Consider the following 19,650-nt stretch of genomic DNA (forward strand, 5'->3'; position numbering starts at 1 on the left):
TAAGTTGGCCCTAGAAATATTACACACTCACTCAAAAACAGCAAAAGATGGTCAACAGAAGTCAACACAACTCTTGGAAGAAGAAACAATCAAAGTCACATTCGAATCCAAGTCAAAACAGCTGAAAACAAAGAAAATCAGTAGCACCGGTTGAACCGGTGCACTAGCATCGGAGCATCCGATGCATGGCGGAAGGACCGATGCCCTGTCGGTCTATCTTCTCTGGATGAAGACAGACATCAAGTAAAGCACCGGTTGAACCGATGGTCAAGAAGATAAGCACCGGTGCAATGAAAGCCCTTTGTTCCAGAGAGCATGTTTTGATGGATTTCAACCCCCTTTCAGCACCGGTTGAACCGACGGTTCAGAATCAAAGCACCGGTGCAATGAAAGTCCTTTGTTCCAGAGAGCATGTTTGGTGGACTCCAACTTCTCTTCAGCACCGGTTGAACCGACGGTTCAGAATCAAAGCACCGGTGCATTGGATGTACTTTGTTCCAGAACGCTTGTTTGAATTGATCAGCGAACCTCTTCAGCACCGGTTGAACCGATGCCCCTACGGAGCATGCACCGGTGCAATGACGCAAGCGTGGATACTGTGTCAGAACTTCAACGGCTACTTCTTTGACACAGAGAGACCGGTTGAACCGACGAACACATTTTCTATACCGTCGGTTCTTCCGGTGGTCACGGTTTTTGTGCAGAAAACCTCCAACGGCTATGTGACCTCCTCCACTCTATATAAGGGTACCCCCTGGTTCATTTCAGTTGCCTTTGACACCTTGAAAACCTGAGGCCACCCTTGAGAAGAAGAGATAGAGCTTTGAGCAAAAGAGAGAAGATCTAGTGCTTAGTTTGTGCTTCAACCTTGAAGAACTCATCCATTGCAAGTGTAGCAAGTGTGCTTGAGCTAGGGCCAACTGAGTGTAGGTCAAGTGAAGGCTTAGGAACTTGTTACTCTTGGTGTTTGGCAGCACCTATACGATCTTGGTGATCGAAGTGTTTCTCGCGGAGCTTGCCAAGGATTGTGGGAGCCCGGAGAAGAAGATTGTACGTGGCTTGAGCTCCACCACGCCGGGATGGTGAACGGAGACTCTTAGTGAGCGCCCAAGTCTCGGTGACATGGGAGGTGACAAGACTCTTAGTGAGTGTCACAACGTGGATTAGGGGTGTGTGCCAACACATCGACACCACGGGAAAAATCCGGTTGTCTCTTGCACTCTCTTTCATTTCAAGCACTTACTTTCATGCTTTCTTTCATGTGCTTGACCTTAGAGATCATAGCTTAGCTCTACCTTGCTTAGTTTCATATCTTTGTTAGCTTGTGTAGTTTGCTTTGTTTAGCCGGTTGGTGAATTGAGCCTTACTAGCCTTGCATAGGTTAAGGTTGTTTTATTGCTTTAGAATTTTGAAAAAGGCCCAATTCACCCCCCCTCTTGGTCCATCGATCCTTACAATTGGTATCAGAGCCTCGTTGCTCATTTGGATCATTAGGCTTCACCGCCTAGAGCTATGGCCAAGATGGGAGGTTCGCCGCCTCACTTCGAGGGCAAGAACTTTGCCTATTGGAAAGTTCGTATGGCCGCATACCTTGATGCGATTGCCCCCGAAGTGTGGTTGGCAACAAAGACCGGGTTCACCGGAACTCCCACCACGGAGCAATTAAAATGGAATGCAAAGGCTAGAAATGCAATTTTCGAAGCCATTAGTGAGGAAGTCTTTGCTAGAGTAAATGGCATGGACTTAGCAAGTGATATATGGAAAGAGCTAATTGAAATTCATGAAGGCTCCACAAAAGTCCGTGAACAAAAATATCACTTGTTTAGAGCAAAATATGATTCTTTTAAAATGCTTGCTCATGAAAATTGCAATGATATGTATTCCCGCTTGAATGTCATTGTCAAGGACATTAATGCTCTTGAAGTTTCCAAAATTGACAGTGGCTCCATCAACCGCAAGATTCTCATGCTCCTTCCGAAGCCCAAGTACAACATTATCAATGCTATGCTTCAAAAGGAGAATCTTGATACAATGGAAGTGGGAGAGCTTGTGGGCGAAATTCGCGCTCATGAAATGAGTATCCTTGGTATGACCGAAGAGCCAACAACAAGCAAGTCAATTGCTCTCAAAACCAAGGCTAACAAATCCCGCAAGCTCAAGATGGTCAAGCAAGAATCAAGCTCAAGCAATGAAGAAGAGGATAATCATGAGAGCTCATCCGATGAAGAAGATGATGGAGAACTTGCTCTCATGATGAGAAAGTTCACACGCTTGAATGACAAGATCAACAAAAAGGGTTTCAACTTTGACCCCAAAAGAAGAATGTTCCGGCCATGGGGAGATGTCAAGAACAAAACTTGCTATAATTGTGGAGAAAAAGGCCACATCTCTCCCGATTGCCCCAAGCCGGACAAAAGGAAGAAGGACAACAAAGTCAAACATCGCCATGATTCAAGTGATGATGAAGAAGATGAGAAGAAGAACAAGAACAAGAAGCTTGGGAAGAAGAAGAGCCATGACAAGAAGACCAAGCTCTTCCCAAAGAAGAAAGGGCACACCAAGAGAAGCTTCTTGGTGGAAAAGCAAGAGTGGGTGACCGATGTCTCATCAAGCGAAGAATCAAGTGATGAAGAAGACATAGTCACCATCGCCCTCACAAATGAAGAACCATCACTACCTCCACCTCCAATGTGCCTCATGGCCAAAGGTAACTCTAAGGTATGTGAGAGTGAAAATGATAGTGATGATGAGCTTGACCCTAATGAGTTTACTAACCTCATTAATGAGTATACATCCGTCATCAAGAGGGAAAAGGGCAAAGTCAAGATTCTTGAGAGCACTCATGCCAAGTTAGAGCTTGCCCACTCCGACTTGCTTGGCAAGTACAATGACTTGCTCAAAAAGCACAATGAGTCACTTGTACTTGCTAAGCAAGTTGAAGAGAGCCACAAAAAGCTTAAACAAGAGCATAGGGAGTTGGCTCACAAATATCAAGAACTTGAATTTGCCTATGAAGCAATTGACCCAAGTCTTGAGAACTTTGCTCATGAAACTATTGAGAAGGTCAATGCTTCTACTTCATGTGATGACCTACTCATTAATGCAAATGCTACTAATGCTTTGCCCAAGCTTGCACCTTCTAGGGAAAAGGAATTGATGGATCAAGTTGCAAGCCTCAAGAGTAGTGTGGAGAAGCTCTCAAGAGGAGAATACATCCACAAGGAGATTCTCTTCAACAATGCCCGTGACTATGGCAAGAGAGGTCTTGGTTCATTTCCGGAGCCAAACATAGCTACTACTCCTTCTCCGGAGATCAAGATTAGCTTCATCAAGGAAGTTGGATCATATTGCCAACATTGCCAAGTCACCGGGCACCACACTAGGGAGTGCACTTTACCATCACGTCCTCTTCCTAAATTACCCAAGAATTACTCTTCAATGTTTGAAAATAACCATTTTCTCTTGAGTAAAGTGAAGGGCAAGGTGAAGGCCAAATTCATTGGCAAACTCACTAAGGAGTCAAAGAAGAAGCTCCCCAAGCAACTTTGGGTCCCAAAAGCTCTTGTCACACATGTGCAAGGCCCAAAGCTTGATTGGGTTCCTAAAACTCAAAAGTGAATTCTCATGTGTGTAGGTGAACTACAAAGCCGGTGGAAAACATTGGGTACTAGATAGCGGTTGCTCTCAACACATGACCGGCAATGATAGCATGTTCACCTCTCTTGAAGACCCCGGCGATCATGAACATGTCACCTATGGTGATAACTCAAGGGGGAAAGTCTTAGGTTTGGGTAGAATAGCTATCTCTAAAGATTTATCTATTTCAAATGTTTTGTTTGTAGAAGCACTTAGTTTTAATCTCATTTCTATTGCTCAATTATGTGATCTTGGACTAACGTGTACCTTTGACAAGAATGGTGTTGTAGTAACTCTTGAAGAAGACAAGTCAATGGTATTCACGGGGTTTAGGCATGGCAACATCTATTTAGTGGACTTTTCTTCAAAGCAAACAAGCACCATGACATGCCTCTTCACCAAGTCTTCTCTTGGGTGGCTTTGGCATAGAAGAATTGCTCATATTGGCATGAGCAACCTCAAGAAAGCCCACAAGAGAGGGATGATCACCGGCTTGAAGGACGTCACCTTTGACAAGAACAAGCTATGTAAAGCATGTCAAGCCGGAAAGCAAGTTGCAACACATCATCCCATCAAGACGATGTTGTCTACCTCCAAGCCGCTCGAGCTACTTCACATGGATCTCTTTGGTCCAACTACATACAAGAGCATTGGTGGTAACCTCTATTGCCTAGTAATCGTTGATGATTTTTCACGTTACACTTGGGTTATGTTTCTAGGCGATAAGGGTGAAACTCCGGAAATCTTCAAGACTTTTGCAAGAAGAGCTCAAAGGGAGTACAACTCCCCAATTGTGAAGATCCGTAGTGACAACGGCACCGAGTTCAAGAACATGAAGATTGAAGAATGGTGCGATGAAGAGGGCATCAAGCATGAGTTTTCCGCCACCTACACGCCTCAACAAAATGGAGTGGTGGAAAGAAAGAACAAGACACTCATCACCCTAGCAAGAGCAATGTTGGATGATTATGGCACGTCCGAGAAGTTTTGGGCAGAAGCAATCAACACGGCGTGTCATGCATCCAACCGAGTGTATCCCCACCGACTCCTCAAGAAAACTCCATATGAGCTCATCACCGGGAAGAAACCAAATATATCATACTTTCGAGTCTTTGGTTGCAAATGCTTCATCTACAAGAAGAAAAGGCTCGGTAAGTTTGAAAGTAGATGTGATGAAGGTTTCTTTCTTGGTTATGCATCAAACTCCAAAGCATATAGAGTATTCAATCAAACCTCCGGGTTAGTTGAAGAAACATGTGATGTGGAGTTTGATGAATCTAATGGCTCCCAAGAGGAGGTTGTTGGCTATGAAAATGTAGGTGATGAAGAGATTGATGAAGCTTTGAAGAATATGTCCATTGGGGATATCAAGCCGGAAGAGGTGCATAAAGGCAATGATCAAGGGGGAGGACCTTTCTCATCTACACCAAGCACCTCCAAGGCACCCCAAGTGGATAAAGATCAAGAAAAAGATGATCCACTACCTCAAGAAGATGTGCCAACACCAACACCCCAAGTCCAAGAACAAGAAGAGCAAAGTGTTCCACAACAAGTACAAGTCACACAAGATCCACCCCAACAACCATCCACGCAAATACCGCTAGTGAAGCATGGTCGCATCTCCAAGGATCATCCAATTGGTCAAATCATTGGTAGTCCTTCCAAGGGAGTAAGAACTCGCTCTAAGCATGCTTCATTTTGTGAACATCACTCGTTTGTTTCTTGTATTGAACCCACTAGCATAGAGGAAGCGCTTGAGGACTCGGATTGGGTGATGGCCATGCAAGAAGAATTGAACAACTTCACCCGCAATGAAGTTTGGGTCCTCGAAGCTCCTCCAAAAGACAAGAACATCATCGGCACCAAGTGGGTCTTTCGAAACAAGCAAGATGAACATGGGGTGGTGATACGCAACAAAGCAAGACTTGTGGCAAAAGGGTTCTCTCAAGTCGAAGGTTTGGATTTTGGTGAAACTTTTGCTCCGGTCGCAAGACTTGAAGCTATCCGTATCCTTCTTGCTTACTCTTCACATCATAACATTAAGTTGTATCAAATGGATGTGAAAAGTGCATTCTTAAATGGCGTTATTAACGAACTTGTTTATGTTGAGCAACCTCCCGGGTTTGAAGATCCGAGGAATCCTAACCATGTTTATAGGTTGCACAAGGCACTCTATGGGCTAAAACAAGCTCCAAGGGCTTGGTATGAGAGGCTTCGTGACTTCCTAATCATGCAAGGCTTCAAGATCGGGAGGGTGGACACCACGTTGTTCACAAAAGACGTCAATGGGGATCTTTTCATTTGTCAAATTTATGTTGACGATATTATCTTTGGCTCAACTAATGATTTACTAAGCCATGAGTTTGCTACCATGATGTCTAGGGAATTCGAGATGTCCATGATTGGCGAATTGACCTTCTTCCTTGGTTTTCAAGTCAAACAAATGAAGGAAGGGACATTCATCCATCAAGAAAAGTATACTAAAGATATCTTGAAGAAGTTCAAGATGGATGAGTGCAAGCCAATCAAGACACCCATGGCAACCAATGGGCATCTCGACTTGGATGTGGACGGTAAACCGGTTGATCAATCCCTCTATCGTTCAATGATAGGGTCTTTGCTTTACCTTACCGCATCTAGGCCCGATATAATGTTTAGTGTGTGCTTGTGTGCCCGCTTTCAAGCTAACCCAAAGGAGTCACACCTTTCGGCTGTGAATAGGATCCTTCGGTATCTCAAGCACACCCCTAGCATAGGCTTGTGGTACCCCAAAGGCGCTAGTTTAGATCTCTTGGGATACTCGGATTCGGATTTTGCCGGAAGCCGTGTGGATCGCAAGAGTACCTCCGGGGGTTGCCACTTGCTTGGGCGTTCTCTAGTTTCTTGGTCAAGTAAGAAGCAAAATTCCGTGGCTTTGTCCACCGCGGAAGCGGAATATATAGCGGCCGGTGCATGTTGTGCCCAAATCCTATATATGAAGCAAACCCTTTTGGACTTTGGTGTGAAACTAGATAGGATCCCGCTCCTTTGTGATAATGAAAGTGCCGTAAAAATTGCCAAAAATCCGGTTCAACACTCTCGCACAAAGCACATTGATATTCGCCATCACTTCTTGCGTGATCACGAAGCCAAAGGAGATATATCTCTACAAGGTGTGAGATCCGAGGAGCAATTGGCGGATATATTCACAAAACCTTTAGACGAGAGTACTTTTGTTAGGCTAAGGAGTGAGCTTAACGTTCTAGATGCTTCTAACGTCATATAATTGCCTTGTCATATAGATGCATTTCATATGTACATGAGCTAGGGGCTTGTCTAACCTTGTCAAGATAGTGATGAACATGGGTCTTGCATGAGCCGGTGGTCTTGGTTTTGCTCATGGCATGAAGAATGGTTCATCATGAAGAAGCTTGACGAGGGTTCAAACTTGACAAGATAGATTCAAATTTTGCAATGCATGTGCTTGTCATATAGAATGCATCCATGTTTAATTTCACGCTTTGCATTGGCATTGCATCTCGTTAATAGCATCACAAGGGAGCAAATCACACTTCGAGAAAGATATTCATGCTAAATATGATATATCATCTCTACAAGGGTGATAAGATCAATGTTGTGCTTTCATGCCTATTGAGTCACGTTCTATCGAACTTAAAGTTTCTATCTCTAAGTTCATAGGCAAAATGGCTCATACATTTGTTTTTTTTTGTGTTTAAACCTCGCTTGGATCTTAATTTGCCTAAGTTAACATAAAAGCTTGCGAGCATTTAGTTTGAGTGTTTGAGGGGTGAGGTTGTCTCTCGAAAATGATCCAAAACTGAGTGTTTATGGCTTTGGCTTTAAGTTTTTGGATCAGAAGTAAAGTTTGTAGTTCAGCAGAAAATTCCTTTAACCACCGGTTAAACCGACGCCTTGCTTTTCATCTCATCGGTTCAACCGGTGCTTAAGTCTTCGTGGCTAGGTTTCTGCAACGCCTCTGGAACATCCTCCGGCCGTTACTCCGATGCATCACCGGTGCTTCCGATGTATGGCGGATGAACCGACGCTTCAGCATCGGTTCAACCGGTGCTACTGCGTGGAGTAAATGGGCCTTGCATAGCCTCTGGACCTTACTCCTGCAGATACACCGACGCCCATCGGGTGTTCCGGTGCCTCAGTGGCGGATCTTCCGATGCCCTTCTGACCACGTTTCAATCTCGTTCAAATCTGGTCAAACTTACACCGGTGATTACACCGACGTTCTTTTCTCCATACCATCGGACCTTCCGGTGCTTAGGGTTGGCGGGCCCGCTCGTTCTGTTTCCTCTTAACTCTTTCCGCGGGCCCACGCGTCAGTCTCACTCACTGTTCTTCTTCCTTCACGCGAAACCGCCGCCCTCACACACGCCCGTACGCCTCTCCGCCGCCGCCACTCCTGCGCCGCCCCTCTGCTGCCGCACGCGCGCCGCACCTGCACCGCTTCGCCGCCGCGCCACAAACCTCGCGCCCGTTCGCCGCCTCTCGCGCGCGCCCGAGCCACGCTCGCGCCGTCCTGCTCCGCACCTGCGCCGCCTGTGCACCGCTGACCCAGCGCCGCCGCCTGTAAAGCCAGCACGCCTTCTCCGCGCGCCGTGCATCCTCCTCTGAATCTCCTCACGCGCAGGAAACCGAGCTCCCGTGCCCCTCCCACCTTGTGCTCATCTGCACTCAAGGTGTTCGACAGTTTGTCTCTAAGACAACTTGTGTTGTTTTTGTCGGTTTTTCCTCATTTGATCTATCAGGGTATGATCTTAACCTCCTCGTCATGTGTTGTGTCTCTGTTTCACTTCAGTTACACACATGCTCACATATATTACTTATCTTGCACAAATCACACTCTTGCTCAAACACTTCAAGATCTTTATTAGTGTGTTCTTTCCGAGGATATCCACTAGAATTCTTGTTTTAGGCTCATATCCCATCATACTACTTCTATGACAGATGGCAGGAGACAAGAAAGGCAAGAGCAAGATGGTTGTGCAGAAAAAGAAGAAGCGCACCCGTGAGGACCGCGAGCGAGAGCAGGCCGAGGCAGTGGCAGATGCAGCTGACAGGCAGGGCTCACTCAGGATCAGAGAGCCTCAGGCTCAGGGGGAGCCACAGCAGCAGTTACGTCGCTCAGGACGTACTCAGACAGCTCAGGCCACACCTGAGTCCCGCTCACGTCCACGGACTCGAGGTGGTGGCACTCAGAGGGGAGCAGGTCATGCACCGCAGCAGCACACCGACAGTCAGACTCAGACAGGTGGTCTGGACAGTGGTGAGGAGCTGCCCGAGGTTGAGTTGTTCGATCTCAGGGGCATTCCAGGACCTAGGGTCAAGAGATTGCGTTATGTGACCCCAGAGCAGTGGTTTCCCGAGCAGAGGGATGTCGGAGTTGATCGTCGTTTTTACACTCTGCTTCAGGAGTCTTTTTACCACACCTACTGCCAGTTGGACATCAAGATTAGTGAGCACAAGATGCTCCACTGGGTAGCTATGCGTGTAGCAGCAGGTGGGACTCCAGTGCTTCCTCTCTTTGAGAGATATGTTGGATTGCCTGCTCTACTCAGTGAGAGGTCCAGGTATATTCGAGAGTGGGTTCGAGTCTTCTACGCCACTCTGTTTATTGAGGAGGACCGGCAGTTTATAGACTTCATGTTCCAGGAAAGGCACTATCGCTTGACCCGAGCACGACTGGCTACCTATCTTGGAGTTCAGATTGCCGAGGAGCCACACTTCATACACTATCAGGCTTATGGCAGCACGGTACCTCCTCGACGTCCTCACGAGTCTCACGTTCCATCTGATGAGGAGATCAGTGTTCTGTTTCAGCAGCCTTTCCTACCTGGCACACCGAGGACTCCGGACAGGCTGACTCCCATGGCACACACTATCCATCTAGCCTTGAGGAAGAGCTTGTTGTTTCGGATTGGATACAATGAGGGGATCACAGCTCTGCAGCAGTGGCTTCTACTTCATATCATGACAGGTCGTGACTTTGACCTAGTCGACTTCTTTATCTGCGAGCTAGAGGATGTGATTCTGGATGGCATGACAGTTCACCGTCGGCATCCGTTTGCTCATTGGATCTGTTGGATTCTGGCTCAGCTAAGTCAGAATGAGCATATGGATGAGCTGGAGCACTCGAGGACACAGTTCAGTTTTTACTCACCAGCTACTCCTCGAGACGGTCGTCGTGGCTCGAGAGGCCAGCGCCGAGCACAGCGGGTTCTGGATGAGCGTTTCTTGGCTGAGGGCAGAGTTGCAGATGATCCGACAGCAGCCGAGGACGCTTCACTAGCAGCTGCAGAAGCCCAGCTCCCACACTACCTGATCACTGACTCAGAGGACTCGGAGGATGACGAGGACTTCATTCCCACTGTTACCGTCCCTCGAGGAGCTCATGATGATGAGGCAGGATCTTCTGGTGCAGCACGAGCCCCCGCTCCTCCAGTCTCCACCGCTCAGGTCACTCAGCCAGATGCACTCGCTGCTATTCTTACTCGGCTCTCAGATCAGCAGGACAGATTTGCAGCAGCTCAGCTGAACATGCAGGCCGAGCAGGCTCGCCAGCAGGAGGCCCAGACTCTAGTACTTGAGGGGATTCGGCAGCAGCAGGAGGCCATGAGGTTACAGCTTCAGCAGCAGTCCCAGATCCAGCAGCAGATGTTTACCTTCTTCTCGGGATGCTTCGGTCAGCTGTACCGACACACTGGACTGCCAGAGCCTCAGCTCCCTACACCCCAGCAGCTCCAGTTCGACCCCACTGCTCCTCCTCCACCTGCTGGCGGATTCATGCAGACACCCTTGTCATCTTTCCCGGTGTCACCACTTCTACCGACCGGGTTGTTTGCCAGTCCTGTTCCTACTGCTGCCCCGGCTCCTGCTCCACAGCCTAGTGTCTGGACAGCCGAGCAGCGTGCAGAGTTTCATAGACAGCAGCAGATCCTACACCAGCTCCAGCACCCCTCGGCTCAGTCACTCACGTTCGACTCTCCTTCTCAGCCCGAGGTGCTCCGTCCGTCCGTCGTGCGCCCCACTCAGCCAGACCTGACTCCCGTCACGTCTGCTCCTCCGACGGACTCCACGATCGTCGCCGCACCAGCTCCTACCGCTACTCCAGCTACTTCTGCTGCTCCGACGACTCCGGTCGAGCAGAAGTCTTCTTCGGTCGACGACGACTGGACAGACGACGACGCCGACGACTCCGCCGCTCAGTTCTCCACCGGACCCAGCCGGAAGACCCCGCCTTCTCCAGCTCAGGATTAGATCGCCTTCCTTTTTGGTGCTTTGTTGCCAAAGGGGGAGAGGTGTTAGGGGGAGGGTAGAGAGTTAGGGGGAGGGTAGAGCTAGAGAGAGAGCTCGTAGTTATCAGGACTTTGATTCTTTGTATCACATTTGGTGTTAATTCATGGATATGTACATTTGTCGCTTGAGTATGCCGCTCTTTGAGACATATCTATGGATTTCGTTTGAGCCGTTGAGCTCTTTGGTCCTGCTTTTGGTTTGCTCGTGTTTTTCCTGCTTTATCTTCTCGCTCTCTCGTTATTTATGGTTGTGTTGTCATCAATCACCAAAAAGGGGGAGATTGTAAGCATCTAGGCCCTCAAGGTATGTTTCGGTGATTAATGACAACCATTATTGTGACTAATGAGTTTGTGCAACTTAATAGATCATTATCGCTCATTTGGTCATATGTCAAAAGAGGCCCCTCAAATTTCGATCATTCAAAAAGGCGATCTCGGCTTTTAACTTATATTTGTCAAGGCTAAGGATCTTTCTAGTCCTAAGTGTCACAAGGTTGAGAAGGACACTTAGGTTAGTATAGGTTTTATAGTTTTGTAGTGATCGCACTATTAAGAGGGGTTCATGAGTTTGTAGCTTGATCAATCTTAAGTTGGCCCTAGAAATATTACACACTCACTCAAAAACAGCAAAAGATGGTCAACAGAAGTCAACACAACTCTTGGAAGAAGAAACAATCAAAGTCACATTCGAATCCAAGTCAAAACAGCTGAAAACAAAGAAAATCAGTAGCACCGGTTGAACCGGTGCACTAGCATCGGAGCATCCGATGCATGGCGGAAGGACCGATGCCCTGTCGGTCTATCTTCTCTGGATGAAGACAGACATCAAGTAAAGCACCGGTTGAACCGATGGTCAAGAAGATAAGCACCGGTGCAATGAAAGCCCTTTGTTCCAGAGAGCATGTTTTGATGGATTTCAACCCCCTTTCAGCACCGGTTGAACCGACGGTTCAGAATCAAAGCACCGGTGCAATGAAAGTCCTTTGTTCCAGAGAGCATGTTTGGTGGACTCCAACTTCTCTTCAGCACCGGTTGAACCGACGGTTCAGAATCAAAGCACCGGTGCATTGGATGTACTTTGTTCCAGAACGCTTGTTTGAATTGATCAGCGAACCTCTTCAGCACCGGTTGAACCGATGCCCCTACGGAGCATGCACCGGTGCAATGACGCAAGCGTGGATACTGTGTCAGAACTTCAACGGCTACTTCTTTGACACAGAGAGACCGGTTGAACCGACGAACACATTTTCTATACCGTCGGTTCTTCCGGTGGTCACGGTTTTTGTGCAGAAAACCTCCAACGGCTATGTGACCTCCTCCACTCTATATAAGGGTACCCCCTGGTTCATTTCAGTTGCCTTTGACACCTTGAAAACCTGAGGCCACCCTTGAGAAGAAGAGATAGAGCTTTGAGCAAAAGAGAGAAGATCTAGTGCTTAGTTTGTGCTTCAACCTTGAAGAACTCATCCATTGCAAGTGTAGCAAGTGTGCTTGAGCTAGGGCCAACTGAGTGTAGGTCAAGTGAAGGCTTAGGAACTTGTTACTCTTGGTGTTTGGCAGCACCTAGACGATCTTGGTGATCGAAGTGTTTCTCGCGGAGCTTGCCAAGGATTGTGGGAGCCCGGAGAAGAAGATTGTACGTGGCTTGAGCTCCACCACGCCGGGATGGTGAACGGAGACTCTTAGTGAGCGCCCAAGTCTCGGTGACATGGGAGGTGACAAGACTCTTAGTGAGTGTCACAACGTGGATTAGGGGTGTGTGCCAACACATCGACACCACGGGAAAAATCCGGTTGTCTCTTGCACTCTCTTTCATTTCAAGCACTTACTTTCATGCTTTCTTTCATGTGCTTGACCTTAGAGATCATAGCTTAGCTCTACCTTGCTTAGTTTCATATCTTTGTTAGCTTGTGTAGTTTGCTTTGTTTAGCCGGTTGGTGAATTGAGCCTTACTAGCCTTGCATAGGTTAAGGTTGTTTTATTGCTTTAGAATTTTGAAAAAGGCCCAATTCACCCCCCTCTTGGTCCATCGATCCTTACACCTGGCCGTTCCTCCTTGGCCCCGTTTGGTTTGCAGCGTGCTAGTAAATAGTGACAGTTTGACCATTAATTGTGGTGTCAAATAAAGACAGTTTATAAAACCAATTTCAGAACCCTCACGCTAGTGACCCTGACGAATCTAATAAGGCTTCTGACCGCGCGATCAGAGGATGGTTACTGTAGCATAGCTGTAGCAAATCAGTGATTAATTAACATCATTAGATTCGTCACGAAAATTTACATCTATCCTTAAAAAAATTTTACAAATAGACTTCATTCAGTCCTACATGCGGAAAAGATTTTCTTCTAGCGCTAGAATTGTGCGCCAAACCAAACAAGACTGGTCTTCGTCGCTCTGCATGGGCCCATCCCATCACCCCTGCGTCGCACCGCAGAAATGAACGAAAGTGCAAGTGCCATCCTGATAAGACTGATGCCCCCGGGTGCTTGCACCACGAGGCTGGCAAAGACGTTTTCACATAGTAGCGGCAAATAATGATGCTTCTGTGACCGGCCGCGAAGTGTCCCCAGTTTTTTCGCCAAGTGTAGCTTAAACTTCGGGTTAGTTGTTGGTTGTTTCTTGGTCGACATGTGCAGTGTTGCCTGAGCCTCGTATTGCTTTCGTACACTGTAGCTAGGTTAGTAATGTGGAAGGCAACCCATCACTAGTGATGAATAGTGTGTCTAGCAGAAAGGTGACGGAACATAAAAACCGTACGCGAAGTCTAAGGATTTATTCGAAAGGTTAAATAAGACGAGAATGGTACATGTATGACGATGTTATGGATTGAGAGATGAAAGGCAGCTATAGGTTAATCTATTATTGCTGCCAAATTGACAACGCACAATCAGATCGAAACCAATAAAACAAGTTCTGGTTACATCGTCCTCAAAGTAGTTCTAAAACAAGTTCTGGTTACATCGTCCTCAAAGTAGTTCTGAGCTAGAGATCATCGAGCTCAAATCCTCGACTTACATTTCAGTGCGAATGTGTGGATTAGTTCTAGAAGAAACCGTGTCTTGCTCGGTGTGGTGTCTACGCTGATAAAATTTTTCTTTCTACCAATTTACAAATAAAGTGTCTATTTTTGTAGTGGTTCTAGTTTTGAAAGTTTACAAGTCCGTTCAAGCCTCCTATTACTATGTAGTTAGAAAACTACTCTGACTAATCCCGCTGAGCATTCCATCACTACGACCAATACCAACAGCAGAAAATTTACAAAACACATGATGCACATAAAAGTCAACTCATTTTTTTTTGCATTTCTTCAAAAGAAAATGTAATTTTTCCATTGTACCGTTCACTTAAAGGTAGCTCGCTCAATCGCCTGCCAAAAAAAATGACAGCACGTGGTGAGATGAACATTTGAAACAAGTAATTAGTACATCAGCACCACTAATTAATCTATAGTCCTAGCGCCAACCACTCGAATTGTACCACACGAAGCCTAGCACAACAAGTAAAACACTTTCATCACGCGGTTTAAGTAGTAGTACAAGCAACCAGAGAAGCACATGATACAATCAAAAAGCTACTAGTACCTCTCCCCTCAAACAGAAGCAACAAAACAGTGGGATAACACGGGGGGCGCCTAGCATATATAGCAACCCACGTTCTTGATTTCCCCCCATGTAACTTTTCCTGCATCCCCACCCTCATTTGGCACTCATGATAAAAGGCCCTCACTCCCACATACAAACAGAGGCAGAACACTCCCAAATCCCAAGTCTTCCAAGGAGCAGCAGCAACCCAAGCAAGCAGCAGCCCATACTCCTCATCACCTCATCCTCCTACGCAGTGCGCGCCGCTAGCTGCTAGCCATGGCTAAAGAGCTCCAAGAAACCTCCTCCTCCTCTGCCACCACCACCTCGTCGTGTACCACCTCCTGCTGCTCGTCCACCGTGACGGACTCGTCTTCCTCGCCCCCGTCGCCTGCGGCGGCCAATGCCGCGCCCGCGCCACGGAAGCGGCAGGCGGCGGAGGCGGAGGCGGAGGCCGAGGTGGGTGGGGAGGAGGAGGAGGAAGAGTTCGCGGGTAAGACGGCGGCGGCGGCCAAGAAGAGGAAGCGGAGCAGCGAGGGGAAGCACCCGACGTACCGCGGCGTGCGGATGCGGGCGTGGGGCAAGTGGGTATCGGAGATCCGCGAGCCCCGCAAGAAGTCGCGCATCTGGCTCGGCACGTTCCCCACCGCCGAGATGGCCGCGCGCGCCCACGACGTCGCCGCGCTCGCCATCAAGGGCCGCGCCGCGCACCTCAACTTCCCGGACCTGGCCGGAGTGCTCCCGCGCGCCGCGTCCGCGGCGCCCAAGGACGTCCAGGCCGCGGCCGCATTGGCCGCCGCGTTCGAGTCGACGTCGTCGGAGCCCGGGGCCGGGGTGACGGAGCCGTGCCACGCCCAAGAAGAGCCCGCAACCAAGAACGTCGCCGCCGCGCCCGAGGAGGCCGCCGCCGAGGCACCGGTACCACCGCCGGTCTCCCAACCGGCGACGCCGTCGAGCAGCGTAGAGGAGGAGCGCCAGCTGTTCGACCTGCCGGACCTGCTCCTGGACATCCGGGACGGGTTCGGGTGCTTCCCGCCGATGTGGGCGCCGCTCGCCGATGTGGAGGAGGTCAATGCGGAGCTGCGCCTCGAGGAGCCGCTGCTTTGGGAGTAGCAGTCAGAGATGCTTGCGTTGCAAAGACTAAACAACCGTAGTACTAGCCTATCTCTTCTTCTTCCTCTCTCTCTTTTTAGTTTACTCTGAAGAAAAGCAGCTACTTTTCCTCTTCTTCTTTCTACTGGGTTAATAAGTATAAACATATATAAACGAGAGATATAAGCCATGTACTTATAAGAGTAAGTACCTACTACCAGTCAATTATCACTGCATGTACTGATGCTACTTCTAATGTGTGAATTGCAGCAGCAGCAGCAGTTGACCATGCTAGATTTTAGTTGCTCTGCGCTTCCTCTGCCCCATGTGTACTGTACCAAATTCCCCAGCGAGAAAGTGTATCTAATGAGCCTCACTGCTGACCTTGAAATTAGTATCTTAACCTCACAGAGGTATATCAATTGTTAATCGCCAACCTGCAGGCTGCAGGCAGCGCATTTACAGTTATGCAGAACCGATCAGTCCACTTCCTGCCATAGTGCCATCAGCAACTGTAGTTAACTTATTGCCCCGCGGCAGCAGGGGGCCGTGCCTGCCTGTCTGAATCCTCACTCGAGTGGCCAGTCTCGGCCTGCCCCCATGATCAAGTGGTGACAAAGGGTAGCATTCCTCATGTGGCCTAGCTGCAGCATCTCGCCTTCCATCTGCAGCTTCTCTGCAGCTTTGGAAGGCTCCTGCCTCCTTTTCCTTTTCCGGAGATGCCGATGCCGACGCTGCCGGCGCCGCGGTGTGATCGGGGGAGGGGGGGATTGATTATTTTAAGCGCGGCCACCATCTGCAGCGCGGAAAGCCGGTGCCCGCTCTTGCTGCCGATTACCATGGCGGAACGGCGTGCACCCCATGCTCTGCGCTCTCGCTGGAGCAGGGGGCGCGCTGCCCCTCCCGTCCCGGCAGGGCAAGCCCAGTGCGTGGGCCCCGCCTGCCGGTGTGCGCGAAGGCCGCGTGGCAGAGCAGGCAGAGGCTGGGCGCGCCACGCTGGCCCGCGCTGGGGCCCTGCCACGTCGGCGGCCGGGACGCTGGGCTGGCGATCAGCGGCGCCGCACCGCCACCGCAGGACGCGGCGTGCTCCGGTCAGCGTCCAGCTCAGGTTTAACTTGTGCGTGGGAGACTGGGAGTGCGGTGAGAATACTTGGACGCGTACGGTTTGGCGTGGATGTACGTAGACGGATACGACGTGCGGTCTCTGTACAGTACATGGTACCCCCCCTACGTACGTACGTACGCAGCACGTCACGTCGCCACGCGGATCGTTTTCGGGATGTGTGGATCGCGGCCGGGGACTGGTGCCGTGGTGCGGTCGAGCTGGGCACAGTTGTCACCCTCGTGTGCAATTAATTGGCCAGCAACCAACGAGGGGCGGAGGAGCATCTAACACAGTATCTTCGCGTGGTGTTGTCAGCAAATACGGGTGCCAATGCTTTCGTGTTCTCTAGAAATTTACTCCCTCGGTCTCGCTACCTGTTTTAGCACATCGTAATGAAGTTAAAAATTACAGAATTTTTACAGTAATTGAAAAGATAAGAGCCGTCTATATGACAGAATCATACGGTGGTCAAGGTAGAAAGCACCGAAAAATACCGACACTAAAGTACCTAGTAGTATAAAAATGTGGGATCAAATACCAAAACGTGGAACTGAATACAAATTTAATTTAATTTTTGTAAATATATATCGGCCTTGTTTAGTTTGTCCCTAGAATAGACCAGAATGCACTTTGACCGCTAATTAGGGGTGTTAAATAAAGACAATTTACAAAACCAACTCCACAACCCCTGCGCTAGGAACCCTGAAGAATCTAATGAGGCATTTGACCGCGTAATTATAGGATGGTTACCGTAGCATTACTATAGCCAATCAATAATTAATTACTGTCATTAGATTCGTCGTGAAAGATTTTGCAAATAAATTTAATTTAGTGCTTCATGCGGAACCTGGAAGACACATTCCAGGATGTTCCAAAAGAAACCAAACAGGGCCATCTTCCATTGTTCCAAAAGAAACCAAACAGGGCCATCTTCCATTGATCAACGGCCAGAAAAAAATCTCAAAGCAAAAGTACCTAAAAGTACCTATTGGTACTTTAAAAATTAAGTTAAAAAGAAGCTCAAGGAAAAATTACAAAACCAACATATAATGAAGGCAGGGGTTTATGTCAAGTATCCACATGCATCTCACTTCCCTGAACTGAAAGTCTAATGTGTTTTCGTATTTCCCCAATATATGAGTGATGCCATCAATAGGCAATAGCTTTTTTTTTTTGCGAGTATCAATAGGTAATAGCTGAAAGTCTAATGATGCTAACAACATGTAAAATAGTGAAATGCATTTTCTTAAGGTTGTAAGTAAACATACTGAAATTCAGGGAGTAACCAAAATCGTGGTAGAGCGAGAACGCCAATACTACAAATGTTAGAAAATTGACAATTTGGTTGTTTTTTTTTAATCTTTTCACGGTAAAAATATTGAACGCAGGGGAGATAAGGTTTTGAGTCTAACGCATAATCTAGCAGCTACGAGCCTAAGATCGATATATTACTGTCGCAGCCGGGGAGAGATCACCGTTACCTCCTCTGACAAGCTGCTAAGTCTCCGTTCCGTTGCACTCAGGGTCCCGTTCCGTAATTACACTGACAGCGTTATTGACAGAGTGACAGGTGATAAAAGACACATATGTATAACGTCCAGGATGGTAACTACAGTGACTTGAAACAATCAAGAGACTGCTGCTGCTGGTAATAGGCTTGTCCGGCTCGTGTCGTCGATGATGGCTAAAGGTTACTCAGACAGAGGAGATGGATTGATCATGACGGGTCATGTTCTCTTGTTGTGAGGCATACTTCAACAAGGACGGTTTCTTGCATTGGTAGCTAGGGCTAGCTACTTGGGATTTGCGTTGCTTCGCAACAGCTTGACGTGAAAACAGTGTGTCTACAGCGTAAGGTGAAGATCTTGCAAAGGTAAATTAACCAGGTCCATGATTCTTATTGACTCGCATGAACTTGACTGCCTGCTCCATTGCATATTATTTCCTCTTCAATACTCACCAAGTATAAAGGAGAGAATATGTCATCGCAATTTTCCTCCGACCTTAATTCGGTAGTTGATGTTGGGGTGGTTAGCATTTGCCATTTAGTAAATTTTATGTTGAAGTACTTAATATAAGAAATGACATATGCTTGTTAGTCTGCTGTGGTTTCCTCTCCTCTGAAGAAAGGACAGCAGGCCTCAAACAAATTGTCTTGGTTAGGACATAATGGGTTAGTTTGTCGAAAGCACGCGCTTACCTAACAACAATTATTAACTTAACAAACATATCTTTGGTTTGTCCAGCGCTAATTGTATCAGAACTAACAAGCTCCAGGGTATGAAATTTTTATTACAGTTCAAGCATACAATAATTTTCTTATCATAAAAATTTCACCCCAATTGGACCATAGAAGCTGCAGATATGAATTATTCCAATTAATTATAGAAAAATATATATATCTAAAGCTACATCAAAAATTTTGTACAAAACTATACCATATTATATGCTCACTGTGTAGATCTACTCATGTAGAGTCCAATAAAATTAGATTTTTTATTTTTATAATTTTTCTATGATCTACTATGATTTTTCAAAGATTTAGTGAAAATAAATAAAAAAGAAAAAGGAAAAATTGTGTTACTGTAGTAAAACCGCCGTCCGAAACCGCCTGAGGGGGTTATTTGACCGGTTTTGGATAGTTGGGGGGCGTAAAGTAGACGGTTTTAAAATTGGGGGGGTTGAAGTAGACTATCCCTGATAGTTCAGGGGGTTAAGTAGAATTTTTCCAAAGTAACAACCATAGTATGTTGTTTATGTGGTGGGACTGCACGTTGGCTTCGTCTTTTCGTCGACGCTGACCCGCCCCCTCAGTTTCCTTTTTCCAAAGAGATAATAACACAGATGAGGAGGTGACATCAACCTGCATTTCATATGGGGGTTAGCAGGAAATTGCATGCTTATTAGTACAGTGCAGTCCCACAAAAA

General features: G+C 47.5%; 1 protein-coding gene across 1 annotated transcript; it reads left to right on the forward strand.

Annotated features, from left to right (window-relative positions):
* Positions 1–14,639: 14,639 nt before the first annotated feature.
* Positions 14,640–16,008, forward strand: LOC120688192 (ethylene-responsive transcription factor ERF038-like). The gene has a single exon (XM_039970379.1). The coding sequence runs from the start codon at positions 14,805–14,807 to the stop codon at positions 15,636–15,638; it is 834 nt and encodes a 277-aa protein (XP_039826313.1). The 5' UTR covers positions 14,640–14,804; the 3' UTR covers positions 15,639–16,008.
* The last annotated feature ends 3,642 nt before the right edge of the window (positions 16,009–19,650 follow it).

This window comes from Panicum virgatum, chromosome 9N (assembly GCF_016808335.1).
Source record: "Panicum virgatum strain AP13 chromosome 9N, P.virgatum_v5, whole genome shotgun sequence".
In the NCBI taxonomy this organism is placed as follows: Eukaryota; Viridiplantae; Streptophyta; class Magnoliopsida; order Poales; family Poaceae; genus Panicum; species Panicum virgatum.

Excerpts from the sequence above, each read along its gene's own strand:
- LOC120688192 (XM_039970379.1), top strand. The coding sequence starts at position 14,805 with ATGGCTAAAGAGCTCCAAGAAACCTCCTCCTCCTCTGCCACCACCACC.